Source organism: Ochotona curzoniae, unplaced genomic scaffold (genome assembly GCF_017591425.1).
Source record: "Ochotona curzoniae isolate NIBS_2020 unplaced genomic scaffold, NIBS_Ocur_1.0 scaffold_4505, whole genome shotgun sequence".
Lineage (NCBI taxonomy): Eukaryota > Metazoa > Chordata > Mammalia > Lagomorpha > Ochotonidae > Ochotona > Ochotona curzoniae.
In genome coordinates, this window is record NW_024467118.1 from 35,699,971 (window position 1) to 35,718,796 (window position 18,826).

Genomic DNA, 18,826 nt, shown 5'->3' on the forward strand with positions numbered 1-18,826 from the left:
CAGGCTTCATTCCCTGGTGGTCAGTTATGTAGCATTGCTTCAGGATCTTTACATTTTCTGAGGCTTGATGTATGGCCCGGTGTGTGGTCTATCCTAGAGTAGGTTCCGTGAGCTGATCCAAAAAAATGTGTATTCTGCATTTGTGGAAGGAAGTGCTGTGTAGATGTGAATAGGTCCTTTCGGCCCTCGGTATAGATTAACCCTGTTGACTTCTTTGTTAATTTTCTGTCTAGTAAATCTGAGTATTAATGAAATTAGGGTGTTGACGTCTCCAATATTATTGTATTGCAGACAGTGTATGTCTTAGCTCCATCCACGATTGGTTTAAATAGCAGATTCCCTGGCATTGGTGCACATACATTTACTATTGCCACTTCTTGTGGAATTGGTCCAGTAACCATCATGGACTGCCCTTCTTAGTCGCTTGTGTGAGCTTTTGTGTTAATGTCTCTTTGCTATCATTTCATTCTTTCACTGCCGTGATTATCATTCGCCATTTCTGTGTGTAGCAAATCCTTAAAACATCATTTTTTAGGTTTGTATGGATGGTGGCAAATACTTCCGATTTCTGTTTGTTTTGGTAAAGTTACTTATTTCACCTTTGTGAATAAGAGTTGTGTAGGTTACAGTATTCTGGGTGTGCAGTTTCTTTTAGGTCATGGACTGTGGCATTCCATTCTTGTGTAACCTGTAGGGTTTCGGAGGAGCAGTCACCTGTAAGTCTGATTGAAGATCTTCTGATAATCACCTGGGTCTTTCCCATATGCATTTGAAAATCTTTGCTTTGCCAAGAAAAATGACTATAGTGTGTGCCATGGTAAAGATGTTTTCTGGCCATGCCTGTAGGGAGTTCTTCTGCTTCCTCCTCTTGGATACTCCTTTCTTGCACCATGTTGGGGAAGTCCTCGCTTACTATTTCATTGAATAGGTCCTCTTTCAGCAGCAGATTCCTTAGTAAGTCCTTCATTAGAGTTTTTTTGCATATCCTTTATATTTCATGTTTTTCCTTTTTTTTTTGAAATTTCTTTCATCCTTACTGTTAGTGACAAAGAGCAGGTTTCGGATTAGAATCTAATTTTTAAGTGTTTTGAATGAATTTCATGTATTTCACAACACAGATTGAACAGCATACCAGTATTTTTCCTTCTTCCTCATTTATTTTGTCCTTACATTTTGTAAATGTCACTTTTTTCTTTTCAAAAATCACCAACTTAACACTCCAATAGGTACGATTGAGTCCCATATGAGGTAGAAAAGAATCTATTTCTCAGGAATTTTTACTAAGGCTACAGCAACAACAATTCCAAGAATTTCTACCTCACTAATATAAATTGAATTTTTGGTACCCTTTGTTTTTATCACAGATCAGGGAATATATATGATATTTGTCTTTCGGGGACTGGCTTATTTGAGCATAATGATTTCCAGTTGTCTACATTTAGTTACAAAGACCAGATTTCATGCCTTTTTATGGTGTTTTATGGCTAAGTATTATTCCATATTGCTCACGTGCACACACACACAAACACACAAACACACACACACACACACACACACACATCACATTTCCATTATCCAGTCGTAAGTTGATGGGCATCTGGCTTAATACCATATCTTAGCTATCATGAAATGAGCTGCTATAAGCATAGGGGTACAGATAGCTCTCTTATATGCTTACTTCATTTCGTTTAGAGAAATTTCAGGAGTAAGATGGCTGGGTCAATGGCAGATCTATTTTCAGATGTCTAAGGAATACCTATATTGTGCTTCATGATGGTTGCACTAGCTTTCATTCCAAACAACTATGGAAAAGATGCCTCTTTCCCCACATTGTCTTCAGCATTTATTGTTTTCTGATTTCTGTATGATAGCCCTTCTAACAAGGGTGAGGTAAACCTCTCTAGGGATTTTATTTTCACTACTGGTTTATAAAGTTGAGAATTTTTTCATATGTATCCATTGCTCATTTGAATTCCACCCCTTGGAAAATGCCTGTGCATGTCATGCTTGTTTTGTTCTTGAATTTCTTGAATTCATGAAATATCCTGGAGCTTAATCTTCTATCAATTGCCTAATTTGCAAATATTTTCCCCTATTCTGATGGCTACCCTTCAGCTTGTTGATGGTTTCCTTTGCAGTGTACATGCATCTTAGCTCGATGTAATTCCCATTTCTTTATTTTTGCTTTTATTGCCTGTGCTTCTGTGGTTGTTTCAAAGAAATCTTTGCCTAGGACTATGTCTTTCAGAGTGCTCCCATTGTTTTCTTCTATTTCTTTGGCATCAGATCTTGGATTTAGATACTGAAATCCATTTAGAGTTGACGTTTGCGTAAAGTGTAAGGCAGGGATTTTATTTCACATTTCTGTATACCTATGGCAATTTCCCCAGCACCATTTGTTGAAGAAATTACCCTTTCCCTTGGGATTGGTTTAGATTTACTTGTCAAAAGTTTCTTGGCCGTAGATGTGTGGGTTCATGTTAGAGATGAACCAACAGAGAACATGAAAGGTCATGCAGAACTTTTATTATTATAGCAGGGTGGCCATCATCTCGCAGGATGACTCATTGAAACAAAGTGAGAGGTTTTTATACTTTTACAAAAACGTAGTGCAAGTGCTGGGAAAGCAGGTGTCCAGAGCACAAATTAGCACAAATTAGTTTCCACAAGGTTAGTGTAGCCCATAACAGGTCCAAGCAAAGGGCAAATCAATAGCTCTCCTGTGGGGAGAAAAGAATTAGGACACATTCCAAGAGACAACAAAACATGAGACTGAGTTCAGGTCTTCCATGACTCAGGCCTGTGTACAGCCCTGTGTGTGCCCAGGGCAGCCTCTGCTGCATGTCTCCTGGAATGCCTGCCAGGCATCTGCATCAGGTCATTTCTGTGACCTCTATGCTGTGTCATTGATGCTCTGGCCTGTTTTGTGCCAGTGTCAGGGAATTTTGATTACTGTCATCCAGAAGTAATCGAAATGCCTAAAGTCTGATCATAGTAATAGCTCTAGCTTTGTTTGTTCTTTCAGTTTGCTTTAGCCATCCTGGACCTTTTGTGTTTCCATGTAAATGTTAACATTGTTGTGTATCAGATCATACAGTATGTTTCTTAGCCATGTAATTGTATAAACAGGGCATTGATCTGTGTGTGTGGGAGTTCTGTATTTCCTTTACTCAAATTTCTGTTTCAAGTTTTCAGCTGCTATTCCACTGAATAGGTCTTCTAATCCATTCTTCCCCTGCCTTCAGGAACTCCTCAGACACATCATTTGATGACATCACATAATTTTTGGCACAGTTTTTGTTATTGCTCATTTTTTTTCTTGATCTTCGAGACTTTTGAAGATTTGTTTTCTAGGTCACACATTCTTCTGCATCACCCAGTATGTTTTCTGGCTTCTCACTGCATTTTTTTATTTGGTATATTAAATTCTTTACTTCTGATACATCAGTTTTACTTTTCTTAAATCTAAAATCACAGGAGCATTTCTCATCCATGTTGTATATGGATTTTTTAAAGATTTATTTTTTATTGGAAAGGCAGATATACAGAGAAGAGGAGAGACAGAAGAAAATCTTCAGTCTGCTGATTCACTCCCCAAGTGGCTATAATGACTGAAGCTGAATCAATCCAGAGCCAGGAGCCAAGAGCTTCCTCCTGGTCTGCCATGCAGGTGCAGGGTCCCAAGGCTTTGGGCCATCCTCCACTGCTTTCCCAGGCCACAAGCAGGGAACTGGGTGGGAAGCGGGGCCACCGGAACATGAACTGGAGTCCATGTGGGATCCTGGACATGCAAGGCGAGGACTTTAGCCACTAGGCTACTGCATTGGGCCCTGGATTGCTTTTTTAACTCACACATTTGTTTCTCACTTTTCAGTAATACCATTAAGTTCATTTTCAGGCATTTCATCAATCTCTTCATTTCTCATTCTAATATTAAGTTCTGTTGTGTTCTTTTGGAGGAGTTATAGTTTCTGGTTTTTGTGTGTTGCTGGGATGCTCCTATTTTTCCCCTCTAGTGGTTTTTATCACTAAACTATTCCTCTTTGACTTGATGGAGTTACTTCTCCTTAAGTGGATATCTGAAATGTGTGTTAGCTCTGGGTAGCATATTCTGCTCTGTGCTCAATGGATGAAAGTCCAGGAGACACCCAAGGGTGTGACGCATCTTTTCTTTTGTCAGTTTAGTGGAATCACTGCCTCTTTTCTTCTCTTTTCAAGGTTATCAGTGCCTGAGTTGTGGCCCGAATTGGCTATAACCCCCTACTAGCACATGAATGGCACAAAAACCTGTGCACTTCTCCGTGCGCCCAGCAACAGAGCTACACTGCACACACTGTCACATAGTCGTCACAGGACTTCCGCAGTCTGTGCACAGGTTTCTCACAGTCACAGGGTGTTGAGGTTCCCTCGGCCCTGTGAGTCAGCCTCACCATGCAACGGCCTGCCCGGCAGCAGCTGTGCCTGAAAGCGTTGCCTTGGTAGCTGTGCTTTTGTACCTGCCTTCTGGGATCCTGGAATGGTGAGGGTTTGTACACATCTGCGGTCCCAGAGGTGTGCGCCACCCCCTGACATCACAGTCAGCGTGGGGCATACTGTTTATCGTTTGAACAAAATGGCTTAGCTGTATGCACCTGTGACTTTAGTTTGTCTCCTGCCTGTGTTTATCTAACACCAGTAAAGGTTCCTGGGAGAATCAAAATGATGGTTTCCTCCCACTGGTCCTGGAGTTTAGCAGGACAGTGGGATAAAGCAGTGTGCCCCCAGCCCGTGGTGACCCACTAGAACCCGTTCCTCACTGAGGCTCCTGTGTGGACCTGCGTTCAGGTGTGAGCCGTGAGCTCCTGTGCCGCCCAGTGCCACCCAGTGTTTGGCTCTCCTTATCAGGATCTGCCCAACGCACAGCATAGTGTGTCTTATTCAGGGTGGTGATGAGCGAAGGCTCACAGCCTGTGGATGATGTCGGGGCATCATCTGATGATTTCTGAGCTCTGTTAGCTTGTGTTTTAGAGCTTTCACTGTTTTTGGTTTATTTTGTTTTGTTTGCCAAAATTTTATCTGTTTCAAAATGCTGTCTTTGCTTCGTTCTTTTCATGTCCCAGCGTAGCCTGAGATAGCTTGGCCACACCTAGTCAGCTCTCTTGGATCTTCAGGATGAGAATTAATGCTACAAATTGTTCCTGTCTTTGGGCAGCTGCTGTTGCTAATGACAGCTCCAGTTAATTTGTATAATGGATATTATTTTTATTTATTATAGAATTAGTATTATCCTGTCACTTAAACACTGAGAGGATACAAGGTTTGATTTCCTAGTAGTTATTACATTTTTTTTCTTGGGCATTCCATGTGGACTTTGATGCTAGGTTGCCAATAAGCTATTTCTAAAATAAACTCTAATTATAAGGCCGCACCCACAGATGGTCTTTATAAATGGAACATGTTTGCTCATTGTGGTGGTGGACTGTGGAAGGGGAAGCACAACTGGATAGTTTGAGAAAGTTAAAATCGGGTAAATCCATAGGTGTGTACCAAGTCAGAATTCATGTGCTATGATGTGTTCCTCATTACTTGAACATAAAATCACTAACACATCCGGGATAAAAAGGGTGATAGCATCCACAAGTCAAGTTACAGGAGGGAGACAGTGCTAACAACCTTGAAGAAAAAGGTATGCATGGGAGAGATACCTTGCTCGCAATGTTTTCGTACTTGCTGATTGATGAGCTACTGAGGGAGGGAGGGGAGTCGGGAATGAGTTCTTGGGTTCAGCTTGTGCAAGTGTTACTTTTGTAGATGATAGCTTATATTACCTGTCAGCCTTATAGGTAATTTTTGTTCAGTTAAACACTGAACAAAAATACATTTTGGAATAAATTTTATGCCATTGTCACAGTGAATTTAAATATTTCAAAATGTTCTAGTCATTCATCTGTTACATCTCAGAAGGATAAACTTCAGTTTATTTATTTCAAAATTGCCTATAGTGCATATACATTGCTCAATTTAAGTTTTTGTAAGTGTTTAATGCATAGGAGGATGGAACATAATGGGTTAAAGATGTTTATTTGTGGAACATGTTTACCATGAAAAGATTTGAAAACTGTTTTCTGTGGTGCTGGTTTTATGTGTCAGATAACTTATTATCAGCCTGCAAATTAAAGCTGTGGAAATGACAGTGGAGACAGTGCTTACTCAGTACATCTGGATAAAATAAATGGCAAGTATGTGGAGACTAAGAAATACAACTTTCAGGAATAACAAAACATAGAACTTAAGTCATGACCATAAAACTAAGATTTTGTGGTCAACATCCTGATTACAAAAATTTTGGTCCCATAAAGTGTGCAACTTAACATTTTGCAGTGTTTCATAAGCAAGTATTTTTTACTTTGGGCACATGTTCAAGTGCTATGCTCCTGGAAGTTAAAACAATAACACAGACTGAAGTTAGGGTAAGCCCTTGTACAAGAGAATTTTTCATAAATCCTTACTTGGTCATCACCACAGGACATAAGTAGTCAAATAACCTCTTAAAAGTATATACTTCTCATTTTTTAGGTGACTCAGTGGTTAAATGATTTATTTGATGTGGTTAATTTCAAAATACCTAGAGTCTCTTGTATATTTCCTAAGTCATTTCCCATTTTATCTATTTTTTTTAAAGATTTATTTTTTTGGAAAGTCAGATATACAGAGAGGAGAGACAGGAAGATCTTCCGTCCGATGATTCACTCCCCAAGTGAGCGCAATGGCCGGTGCTATGCCGATCCGAAGCCAGGATCCAGGAACTTCTTTCCAGGTCCCCAACATGCATGCAGGGTCCCCAGGCTTTGGGCTATCCTTGACTGCTTTCTCAGGCCACAGGCAGAGAGCTGGATGGGAGGTGGAGCTGCCGGGATTAGAATTGGCACCCATATGGGATCCTGGCGCATTGAAGGAGAGGACCTTAACCATTATGCTATCACACCGGGCCTATTTTTTAATCTATGCTTTAAAAAAAGGATAAGGCAAGTCTATGGGTGGAGATAAATTAAAACAAAGAAATCAAAAGTAGCAAAGAATTACAGGTTCATTACAAGTAGAGTATAGCCCTACAGGAAACAAGATTTCTGTCTTAAGAGCTGTTCTTGTGCTACTCACACATGGAAAGGTCCCAGGGGTGAAAGTGAATTGATAAGTAGCCTTTGCATTTGCTACGAACTAAATTTGGCTTTTGAGTCCAGGGTGAGCTTATCTAGACATCTGTACTGCAAGGCTAAATGACCTGCTTCTGCATGAAATTTCTCATGAAAACATGGTGATGGCAATGGGAAAGTAGAGCAGGTAAAGGAAAAGTTCAGCAATGATAGTTGTAAGCAAGCAACGTTTATTAGCTGTGTATATTTCATTATCACCTGTAAGAGAAAACTCAGCTGTCTTCTAAACAATGAGATAAAACTATGACAAAGTCCCAGCCGGTAGCTGCAGGAATGAATATACTAGTTGGACAATATCATTGACAAGACCATTCTTTGTCGGCACTCACACTCAGCAGATATTTGTTGCACTGGATATGGCTCTGGCAATATGAGGTAGGATGGCCATGTGTCAGGCATGCAGAGAAGGATGAGTAAGTATCTTCCAGGAAGTTCCATCATAGTTCTTCTCAACCCAGAGGTGAATGGGGAGACAGTTTTACTCTTATCTCCCAATAAAACACTGGTAAGGAAAGTGAGACTCTTCTGACTTAATGAAAGAGATTAACATACGATATGCAATGGACAGCTGAAGAGAAATTTGGGGTCTGAAGGAAAGGAAAGGTTGGCAGATAGCAACCACACTACCACTGGCTCACTATCAGCTATCGCCAATATTTTTTTCAGTGTTGAAAAGTCATAATTTTTAAAAACAGACTTTGGATGTTTATGCAAGATCTCGCAACTTTTAAGTACTGGTCATGCATTCAAAACATCTTAAAATACTGTGTGACCAACATCATCCAGGGCATCAGTTTGCAACTATTCTTTTATAGTTTATTTAACTTATTAACTTATTTAAGAAATTAGAGTTTTAGTAAATGAACTACTTAAATGTTAAATTAATTTTACTGTAACTTCAACAATAATTGAATTATACACATGTATGATAAAAAATATTTTATTTCATATTTGGAGGAAAACTCAGATGATATAGCTAACAAGGGCTTCAAAGGACAATGTAAGAAAAGGATATATAAAACAGTGTTTCCATAATTTTGTTTTTAAACTGAAAGTTCTGACTTGACAAATGAGTAGCAAGATCTTGATGTTTTTAATTAATAAATATACAAATTTTCCTTGTTTGGAGGATGATTCCTTGTCAAACAAATCGATGCTTGGAAAATATTGAAGAAATAATAATCGACATCACAGGAAATGGGTGTGTCCAGGAAAATTAGAATCAATGGCAAGTAAAATGATTTTTTAAAATCTAAGCTTATATCTATAATAGAGAATAGATTTTTAAACCATTTAGACCCTCAAGAGTATATCTATTTGTAAAAATTGTACTTAATTTAATCTCCTTCAAATACAAGTTTTAAAAACTGGTTAATCTCCCCAGAATTTAAAGTAGTCACAGTAAGCAAGTATTTCTCTTCCGTGCAGGTTGTCCATTATCCGCTCTGATCATTTACCCTTCCAGCCTGGTGCACTTGTTGCCTCACACTTTCAGATTCGAATCCTAAAAGAGACAAAAGGTCTTAGAGGATTAATGTTTCCTGAAAAATTAGATACTCTACATGATATAACTTTTAAATATCGAGAAATTAAAATCAAGTAGAGAACTAGACACGCATCAAGGGAAGGAATGAGAAATACCACGTGCAGTATTGCTATCCTGGTAACTGGCATTGTATGACCAGCATGACATCCAGAAGACTATTAAGACATAGGTGACTTTTCGATGAGACATGTCTTCTATTTTTTGCAGTACTTAGGGGATTTTGGAAAAAATGAAGAATGTACAGCTTATTATTGCTTTCTAGCAAGATTCTTCTGTCTCCCTCTTCTTGGTTAGTAGCCAAACTTGAAGCAAGACAATGTTAGAACCCAACCCACAACCCTGCAGGAGTCCTACAGATGTGTGCTTCAAAAAAGACATGGTATTTCTCTTCCTGTTGCTAGGCATGCTATAATGTTATAATTTGAGTATGAATCTTACCTTACATGTAGATTTTTGTTTATCCTTGAAAAAAGTAGAAAAATTGTTTTTATGTCTGTGCCATATTAGATGCAAAAATAATGTTAGGACGTTAGCAATGCTGTATTTTCCATCTTAGCTGTACTACTTTCAGTGAACGTACTCTTACTCATTCCAGTTTATCTATGTAAAGTGAAAAACTGCACATATTTCATGATAGATTTAGAAACACTGATAATTCGAAGCATATTCTTCCTGTAGTCTGCATTCCTCAACCGCTCATTGTCCTGCCTGATTTCCTGCCCCCTCCACCACCTCCTGTTTTTAAGTGGCTTGGTTTCATTGCACTTCCAGAAACAGAGGAATAACACTCCTTTGGGTAAAGATAGCAGCACAGAGCAAGTAGGAAAAAAAAAAAAGCCTAATGATCCTCAGTATAAAGAAAGGGAGGAAGCAATGATCAGATTCCAGGATGTCAGTCATATTTGGATAGATGACGTTTTTGAACACTGTTACTTGTCTATTTGAGACTGGATTCTTAATGTATAATGGTTTCCAGTTGCATAACACTAATTTCATTCTATTTTTATGGCTGAGAAGTGTTCTACATAGTGTGTATACCATGTTTTCTGTAGTCATCAGTTGGACACATGGGTTGATTCCATATCCCAGCTATTGTGAATTAAGCTGCCACTCTGTCACATGCTGATTTTATTTTGTTTCGCTAAATTCTCAGGAGTGGGATGTCTGGGTCATACGATGGGTCTATTTTCAGGTAACAGAAAAATCAGTACTATATTGCATAATGGCTGCAGTACGTACATTGCCACCCACAGTGGATTGGGTGCCTCTTTCCCCACATCTTCACTCGCAGTCACTGATTTCTGTATGATAATCATTTTCATTGAGGGGAGAGGAAACCTCACTGTAGCTTTTATTTGCATTTCCTTATGGCTAGTGAACCTGAGTATTTTTTTCATATCTCTTTGGGCCATTTCAGTTCAATCCTTTGAAAAACACCTGTTCGTGTCCTTTTCTCTTTTTGTAACTGGATTCTTTTGTTCTTGTTGAGTTTTGGAGTATTGGTAAATCCTGGGTAAGTATTCTTTATCTGTTGCATAGATTACAAATATTTTTCTCAATCTGTTGAAGCTTCTTCACTGGTTGTAATCCCATTTGTTATTTTTACTGTAATTACTTGGGTTTTGGGGGCCTTTCAAGGACAGTTTTTGTCCATGTCTATTTTTTATAGAGTGTTCCCACTGTTTTATTTCAGTAATTTGGTGATATCAGGTCACAGATTTAATCCATAATCCATTTTGGGTAAGCTGTAAAGTAGGGTCTAGTCCCATAGTCGTGTAGAGACCCAATTTTTCCAGCATCATTTATTGGAGAGACTCATCTCTCATGGAACTGATTTTGGTTCACTTGTCACAAATCACTTGTCCATAGATGTGTATGTTACTGGGATTTCTATGCCATCCTGTTGGTCTCTGCATCTGTATTGGCTTTCAACTGCTTCTAATACATCCTGAAGGCTGGTACTGTGATGCCTCCCGCTGTGTTAAGGATTGTTGCAGTGTTATGATTCCATATAGATCTGAGAATGTCATAGGTATTTTGATAGGGATCACATTAAACCCATGAACTTCAGAATACATATCAAGATCTCCTTATTACTGCAATCTCGAAGCATCAGATTTTTCCATTTTTGATGTTCTGTAATTTTTGAGATCCCACACTTGCTTAAATTCATCCCGAGATACTTAGATTTTTGTAGCTGTTGTGAATGTGAGTAATCTTACAAGATCTTTCTCACCCATGGAATTGTTTATGTATACAAAGAATACGGACCTTGATATTTATTTTATTTCTAGCAATTTTGCCAAACTCTTAGGCATCCCGCTAGTCTTAGTAGAACACCTTGTTCATGTTAGCTGCCATCAAAGGGATAGCTTGACTTCCTTATTTCCAATTTGTGTCTTTTTGATTTATTTTTCTCTCCTAATCAGTCTTGCTAAAATGGACTATATTGAATATCAGCTGTGAAAATGGACATCCTTGACTAATTCCTCAACTCTGTGGGAATATCTCCAGCTCTTATCCCATTCAGTATTACGCTAGCTGTGGGTTTTTGTATATTGCCTTGATTGTATTAATGTTCCTTTATACCCAATCTCCTTAAGGTTTTTATCATGAAAGAGGTTGTCTTATCAGATTTTGTACGTGTGCAGATCATTACTTGTCTTTTCACCGTGATAATATACTGAATCGTACTGATTCATTTGCACACAGGAAAGGTCCCTGCATTCCAGGGATAAATCTTACGTAGTCCCAGTGAGTGATCTCTGTCGTGTGTTGTTCGATTAGCTAGGATTTTGTTTAGGATTTTTGGGTCTGCACTGGCTTTATACAATGAATTTGGGACAGTCTCCGCCATTTTAATTGAATCGTTTGAGAAGAACTGGAATTAGTTCTTCTTGAAAAGTTTACTAGACTCCAGCAATAAAACCCATCTGGTCCTGCACTATGAATTATTGCTGAGGAGTCTTTATTTTGGATTCATTCTGTCTTAATTATTGCTCTATTTATATTTTCTTTCATTATTATTCAATTTAGGCAGATTGTACATGATCCAATCTATCCATTTCTTTAAGGTTTTCAAATTTGCTGGCATCTAGCAGTAGTAATTCTTGTTGAGTTTGCATGTCTACAGTGCCCAGTTCATTTCCTTTCAAATCTTTAATTCACTTGTCTTTTCCCCCATTTTTTGGTTAATTGGGCCAATGGTATATTGAATTTTTGTAAAAACAAAACAGCGCTTCAATTCACCGATTTTATATATTTAAAATTTTGTCTGTTCCCTAATTTTGATATTTCTTCATGAATTTGGTTTTTTTTTTAAGTGCTTGGGATGCATTCATGGGTTACTCATTTGATGCTTCTGACTTATTGATGCAGGCACTAATTATTGTGATCTTCCCTATTAACACTTCTCTTGCGGCAGTCCATATGTTTGGATATATAGATCAGGTCACAGACTTAATCGATGTTATGAATTTCATTTCCCATAGTTTTGTTTTTCCTTTTGATTTCTTCTGTGACTCACTATACTTCCAGCAGCAATGCTGTCAAGTTCCCCTGTGTTTTCAGCTGCCAAGCACAATGATATTCAATTCATACATATTTACAACAGTCATTTCTTGTTGAATTGATCCTGAAATTATTGCCTAATGCACTCTTCGCCTCTTGTTTGTGGTAAAGTTTATCTGATATAGAATGATTACACTAGCTCATTTTTCCTTTCATTTTTTGTGAATCTTTGTTAATAGGGTGCATAACAAAGAGAATTTATGCAATTTATTATCAGATTCATTAGCAAGGCAACAACTTGGTCCTACCATTTTTTCAAAACTATTCCCATTGTTTGGAATTAATTTGTATCTGTACTAGATTTTCTACCTTTGCATTCTTTCACTGTGATTATTGTTCTATTTCTGTGTGTAGCATATTCTCAAGCTTCATTTTTAGGACTGGGCAGGTAGTGGCAAATGTTTTCCATTTGTTTTTTGGAAGGTCTTCATTTCATGTCTGAGCTCAAATGAGAGCTTTTGGTATTCTGGGTTGGAAGAATACTATACCCAGAAATGCTCTCCTTGGCCCCAGCGATGGAAAGCACTGCCGTTACCAGAACCAGCTCCCTCTGAGTGCTCCACCTAGTGGCTTGCAGAAGGCTGAGGCTATGTGCTTGTCTCGCAATCCTGGATACAAGGGCTGCCCTGGCCAGACTCAAACAGGTAGGGAACACAGATTTATTTTTCTAACAGAACCTGCTAACCGCATGCCTCCACACCAGGCCAGGTCCACACCAGGGTTGCTGTACTTGACAACCTTGGCCTGTGTCTCACCAGTTGTCCTTCCTGGAAGGTCTAGGCTGCCTCCAAAATGTGGTTTGTGCCTGTTGGTCTGGGTGCTTGGTAGGAAAATGACATGCCAAGTCCCTTTCCCTACTCTGGTTCCTGCCCAGAGTCAGTGTAGTCCATAGGACTACACCAGGTCATGATACCAGAGGCTTTTTTTATCTGCTAGAGACTCTTGCAGTTGTCTATTCTCACCTGTCTGCAGTGGGGATTAAGGATAACAGCCGATGTAGGTGAGCTGCACCTCAGTACTGGCCCACAGAGTTAATTGTAAGCAGTGTTTCCAGGCTCCATCTTGTCTGTCAGAGTTCTGAAAACAGTTTTTCCTTCATCCCAGAGCAGCCTCAGTCAGTGCTACACTCTCCTAGTTAGTCATCTTGGATCCACTAAGGCACTTCAGGCTCCTTTCAATTTTACCCAAGTTTTGTGATCCAGTTCAAATTGCATCTACTCAGTGGGTCTTCTTGTTCGGTTGAAACCTGAAGCCATTCACTTTTTCCTCATGTTTTTCTCAGTATCCATCACTTAGCTAACAAATTCTTCAAATATTATTTGTATCAAACAATTTGACATTTTTAGTGAGCAGTTACTCATTTGCACACAATTTTCCTAGATAATCTTTTTTATACCCTCCTCTTACAGAAAAATAACTCAGTTTTAAGTTTAGTTATTTTTCTAACAAATTACATTATTTTAGAAGGAAATCTGTAATAAAATTAATGCCTTAAATCAATTAAAGGAGACATTTACTTTTTATAGTTACCTAAAAGAACCATTATTGTTAATATAACTATAAAACATATGACGATTAAATAGTTGGTAAACTTTGCTTTTTGAGATCCTCTAAAATAAATGTAATTTTAGACCTGAGGACATGTCCTGATAAACTATGTATTTAGAAGACATGTTCTCACTGGGTGCAGGCATTGAAAAACTCACCAGTGGCCAGCTGATATTTGCAAGGAAAGAAGATGACACAGATGTAGGAATTGGCGGTGGTGGAAAATCTGGCTTTGTAATTAGCTAGTAAGAAGATAAAAAATTTAAACTCAAAGATGACCCTGCCCATGATATTCTAAACATGGAAATGATTCCTTTCATTTAGATGCACACATACACTTCACATGTCTGCTGACACTAAATTTCTATGTGAAGAAGAGGATTATTGTGGACTAACTGTTCTGCCCTGTGAAAATTCATGTGCTGAAGCCCTAATCCCCAGTGATTTTGCAGATACTCACTTGTTGAAGGAGGAGCTCTCAGGATAGGATTAACCCATCATAAAGAGAAGCACTCTCTCATGGAAGACACACCAAGAAAGCAGCTGTTGATAAACGATGAAGCTGCTCTCTTTGCATCTGCCAGTCTCCTGAATTTGAAATTCCAGGTGTCCAGAATAGTGAGAAATAACTGTTGATGGTTTAAGCCTTCGATTTCATGGAAATTGTTCATCAGCCTGAGCTGTCTAAAACAGTGTTACTCAGTTTCTTTTTCCTAAATAACAGCAGCTTCCCAGGTACGGAGTGGACAGAGAAGAGACATGTGGTCTTAGGGCTTGCATTTTCAAAATATCTTTAGAAGACTTAGTATTTAATGATATGCATGTCTCAGCATTTTTTTTCTAAAGAAATGATTGTACAGCATGTGTTCTCTCTAACTAGCATTTCCTTGAACATGAACTTGGGACATAGAATTTGTCAACTCACAAAAGAAACTGGAGGCTCATTGCAGTCTGCGGCTTGATCAGACACATGGAGCTTCATCTGACTCATCTAAAAACAAGAAACATCATTGCTTAATGCAGCGATCAGTTGCCTAAATGCAGCTTCCAAATAGGTACTTTCTCAAAGTTTGGAACTGATACCAAGAGGCCAGACAATAAATTGCTTGACTCAACTAGTCAATTGCTCTAGAGTAATAGCCCTGTAGAATGAACTCTTGTCTCCATCAGAGGTATTACTACCAACATTTTCATTAACACCTTTAACTAAAATATTTAGTCTGACAAATTTTAGAATATAAAGGTGATACACATTGCTACACACAGATAGCATTTTATCTGTAGGGAAATTTACTTAATGAGGGATGAAGAGTTAGAATTACATGTAGAGACTGAAGACCCACATCTGTATTGCTCCTTATTTTGTTTTCCTAGATTTATTTATTTCTGAAAATCAGAAGATCAATTTTCCATCTGTCCACTGGTTCACTCTCCAGAAAACCAAAAATAAAAGCCTCTTGCAGGTCTCCCATGTGGATAACAGGTGCCCATGAACATGGGCCACCTGCTGCTGCTTTCCCAGGCCATTACCATGGAGCAGCTGGGGCACATATAGCATGGCGGCACCACAGCCAGCAGTCACACCCACTATGCAACAATGCTGGATCATGTTTTCTTTGTTATTTTGTATTCCATGAATCCCAGGAAAGTAGCCTCTATATATTTTTGGCAATCTTCTATTTCACAGGAAGGAAATGATATCTTTAGAGCCAGTCATCCCTACTATATCTAAAGCAAATGGAGAAATTTCAAGCTCCACAGCATATGAGTACAAAATTTTAAACTGGTACTGCAGCAAATACAGGTCAAAGTATAACTCACCTCTTGAGGTCGAACAGCCTTTGCCATTTGTGGTTTCCTCTTCTGCTTGGGCGGCTTACTGCCAGTGGTAGGTAGTGGCCTGTCAGTTAAAATGTCACATTTAGCAGTTCCTCTAGCATGATCGGAAAATGCAACAGATGATGGCCAATTTCCTTTCCCCTTACAACGTCCTTAGCCACTGACTGAAATTGCTTGGGCCTCAACAGCTTCTTCCATTGTTCTGGAATTCATAATCTACACATATTCATGCTCCTGTTTATTAAAAACTGGATGAATAAGGGAATTTTTAAAGGTGCTAAAATGATGTGTTCAAGACCATGATTTTAAGTCAGATCGAGGATTAAGGCTGTCTGTCATTTTCTGGGGCAGTAAACATATTTGTGACCCTCACTTATTCTGTTTGTTCCCTAACTTAACAGATTAAAGCGTGATTTAAATGAACCCTTAATCTTGTAAAGTGCTTCATAAGTTACTGTGATTTATGCTTATGAAGACAAGATGATACAGAAAAGTTTAGTATGATGCTTATCGCACAGCTCAATAAATGATATTGTTTTGTGATAATAAAGTAAAATTACTTATTAGTCACCTTACTTGTAACTAATTAACAGCAGACAAAAAAATTTCATGTCTTACCCTTGGGTTCAAAAATAATGTATGTGTATGTACTTCAATACTTAAAGTGAAGGCCGTGTCTCTGAATTTGAGGTAAAATATGGGCCAGGGAGTCCCCAGAGCACAGGAAAGGCTTACTTCTGCACCTTCTTTCGTTTTCCTCGGGCACTTTGGTGTCGGATTACAATAGCAACCACCACGAATATGACTGCCAGTGGGAACAGCACCCCAATGATGATGGAGAAGTCTGCAACAAAAAGAACGTAGTAAACAAATGAGTAAAGGAAAAATAGTCTTGATTCATCTAACAATTACTTTAAAATCCTATTTGGAGTGTGTGTGTGAAAATAAAGCTATGGATCCGCTGAGGTTAAAAATTATTTGTTACAAGCATATGTATTCCCAAAAGGCTAAATTTTCATGAAACCAAAAATGTCAGGAAAAATACAATATAATGAGAGACTCAAAAAGAAATTTAAACCCTGGTGCTGGTAAGTACTATAAAATTTGAGTATGCAACATAAGACATTCAACACAGTTTGCTGTGAAATGAACTGTTACTTCCATTTTGCATTGTATAGAAGGCATAACTCAGAAAAGGGAAGCAAAAAGGATTTAAATTGCTAAGTATAGAGAAGAATTTTTTTCTGAAATAAAATGTTTAGATATTCAGAATATAGAGAATTTAGACAAGTTAGTTAGACCTTGTACAAAATGTCAAAAATCATTGTACAAAACCAGTTGAATTTATATTCTATGAAACTTTTTCAATAAATGATTGAGTATATAATAAAAATCAAATTCCTAGAAACAATTGTGGCCCTATATACATTTCTAAAACAAATTCAAGGAGACTGAGTAAATGAAAAGCTGTTTTATGTTCATAAATTAAAAATGAAAAATTTACATGTGTTCAATTTGCCTCAGATTTGTTTATACATGTAATTTATCCCTAATTAAACTCCTAATGGGAATTATCTGCTGTAGAATCTGATAAGACATGCAAATAGTAAAGGGTAATAGCCAAAGACATCCTCAAGAGGAACAAGCTTAAACAAAAATATTACAAAATTTGCATTACGTGTAGTAAAGCAAAGTATTAAAATAGTGCTAGGAGCCAGTGTTGTGGCACAGTGGTGTACGCTGCTATGCTGGACACCAGGATTCCTCGTCATCGTGCAGTTGGAAATCCTTGCTACACTACTTCCTCCTCCCCTCCCAGCCACACTGAACAGCCAGGTGGAATTCTGTCTCCTGACTTCCACAGGGTCTGCTGTTATGGTTGGTTACCATTTCATTAGTGAACCCCAGTGGGGGGAAAAAAATCTCCTTGCCACTCCTTTCCTGTCGCTCAAATAAATCTTAAACATTAGGCTAGCACAAATACAAAATAATAGGTATCTCCAAGACACATGGGGATAGTTGCTTTTTGAAGAAAGCATCACAAAAGAGAATGATCCAGGAGAATTATGCATTCTTCCACAATGAAAATGTAATTGTACCCTCATATCATCTACAAAGCCATTCCGATATTATAGAATAAAATTAGAAATGGTAATACAAGAATCCTAGAGGATAATGCACAGGTATGGGCTCACAACTTAGTAACCTCCAAGAAAAATGATTAGTAAGTCGGTTGCTTTATAATGAAAATCTGTCAATCACATGACACAGTCAGGAATATGAAAAGAGAACAGGATGAGGGAAGAAATTTGCATAAATGTAACCGAGAAAAGCTAATATGAGCAGATCAAGAACATTAACACCTAAAAAGATAAATGGAAAGTAGACAACCTTACAGAACATAAAAATGCTTGAACTAATACTTCAAGAAAGAGAAAATCCAAATAACATAAAAAGGAATACATTGCATTTTATTGTTAGTTATATAGAAATGTAGATTTATAAACCTTAATGTACCATCACTGCTAAACTGCCAGAACGGCTTGATTTGGTAAGTCTACTAATTCAAAATGGTATAGCAGTTGGAAACCATGGGTGTTTAATTCACTGCTGCTGAAAGTATGAATTTGTACAATCTCTTTGAAGTAATGATTTAGTAAAGTAAAATATGCTGGAATATGATAGTTATAATAGTCTTAAAACAGCCATAAAAGCAGTAAAAAACAAAGGTCATATATTTATAAATTATGCTAATTATATATACAATATCGTAGCATGCCTTGCACGATAAAATATGTGCTACAAAAATTAACTAACTCCTGCCGCATGCTAGAACACTGAAGTCATTCAAATAGAGGGGAGGAAGAGTTTCAATCATCTTAAATACATCAAGTTCAAAAATAGAAAACCCGAAGCATACTGTTCAGGAATATCTTTAAAAAAAGAACACTGTAAAGAAAATAGCCAATGTGTTCTAATGATTTTGTTATCAGTTGGCTTTTAGAAGGAAGAGGTTAGCACTGGAAAGGGGCTGGAGGGCGGGGGGAAGGTCTGAAGGTGTGTGCTGTGGGAAAGGTGTGTTTGGGGCATTTCATGGGTGTTTGGGGCATTTCATGGGTGCTTATTTTAG

General features: G+C 38.1%; 1 protein-coding gene across 1 annotated transcript in view; it reads right to left on the minus strand.

Moving 5' to 3' along the window:
* Positions 1-8,676: 8,676 nt before the first annotated feature.
* The window catches only part of ADAM28 (ADAM metallopeptidase domain 28), a 44,709-nt gene continuing 34,559 nt past the window's right edge, over positions 8,677-18,826 (minus strand). The window contains exons 20-24 of the mRNA XM_040965752.1: positions 16,432-16,540; positions 15,679-15,757; positions 14,783-14,848; positions 14,016-14,099; positions 8,677-8,697 (exon numbers count right to left, since the gene is read on the minus strand). Of these exons, the coding sequence (XP_040821686.1) occupies positions 8,677-8,697; positions 14,016-14,099; positions 14,783-14,848; positions 15,679-15,757; positions 16,432-16,540 (359 nt within the window). The remainder of the gene's footprint in view (positions 8,698-14,015; positions 14,100-14,782; positions 14,849-15,678; positions 15,758-16,431; positions 16,541-18,826) is intronic.